General features: G+C 62.6%; 1 protein-coding gene across 1 annotated transcript in view; it reads left to right on the top strand.

Moving 5' to 3' along the window:
• Window positions 1-9: 9 nt before the first annotated feature.
• Window positions 10-243, top strand: part of ECHS1 (enoyl CoA hydratase, short chain, 1, mitochondrial) — a gene marked incomplete at its 5' end in the record, with an annotated part of 866 nt that continues 632 nt past the window's right edge. The window contains one exon of the mRNA XM_010152823.1: window positions 10-118. Coding sequence (XP_010151125.1) covers window positions 10-118 — 109 coding nt within the window. The remainder of the gene's footprint in view (window positions 119-243) is intronic.

Here is a 243-nt window from a genome sequence, read left to right as displayed (position 1 = left end):
CTTCCTCCCCTCTCCCAGCTGGGCGGTGGGTGCGAGCTGGCCATGATGTGTGACATCATCTATGCTGGGGACAAGGCACAGTTTGGGCAACCTGAAATCCTGCTGGGGACCATCCCAGGTGAGCAGGGGACACCTGCCAAGGGGGGTCTGTCCTGGCCGGGATGAGGACAGCGGAGACACCCAGCTATCCCTCTCTGGACCTTTTCCTTCCCCGCATGGCTCCCAGACCCGGAGTGACGCACA

The sequence above is a fragment of the Eurypyga helias genome, unplaced genomic scaffold, assembly GCF_000690775.1.
Source record: "Eurypyga helias isolate BGI_N326 unplaced genomic scaffold, ASM69077v1 scaffold31285, whole genome shotgun sequence".
Classification (NCBI taxonomy): domain Eukaryota; kingdom Metazoa; phylum Chordata; class Aves; order Eurypygiformes; family Eurypygidae; genus Eurypyga; species Eurypyga helias.
Note: the sequence above shows the minus strand (reverse complement) of the source record. Positions and strands in the feature narration are given on the sequence as shown.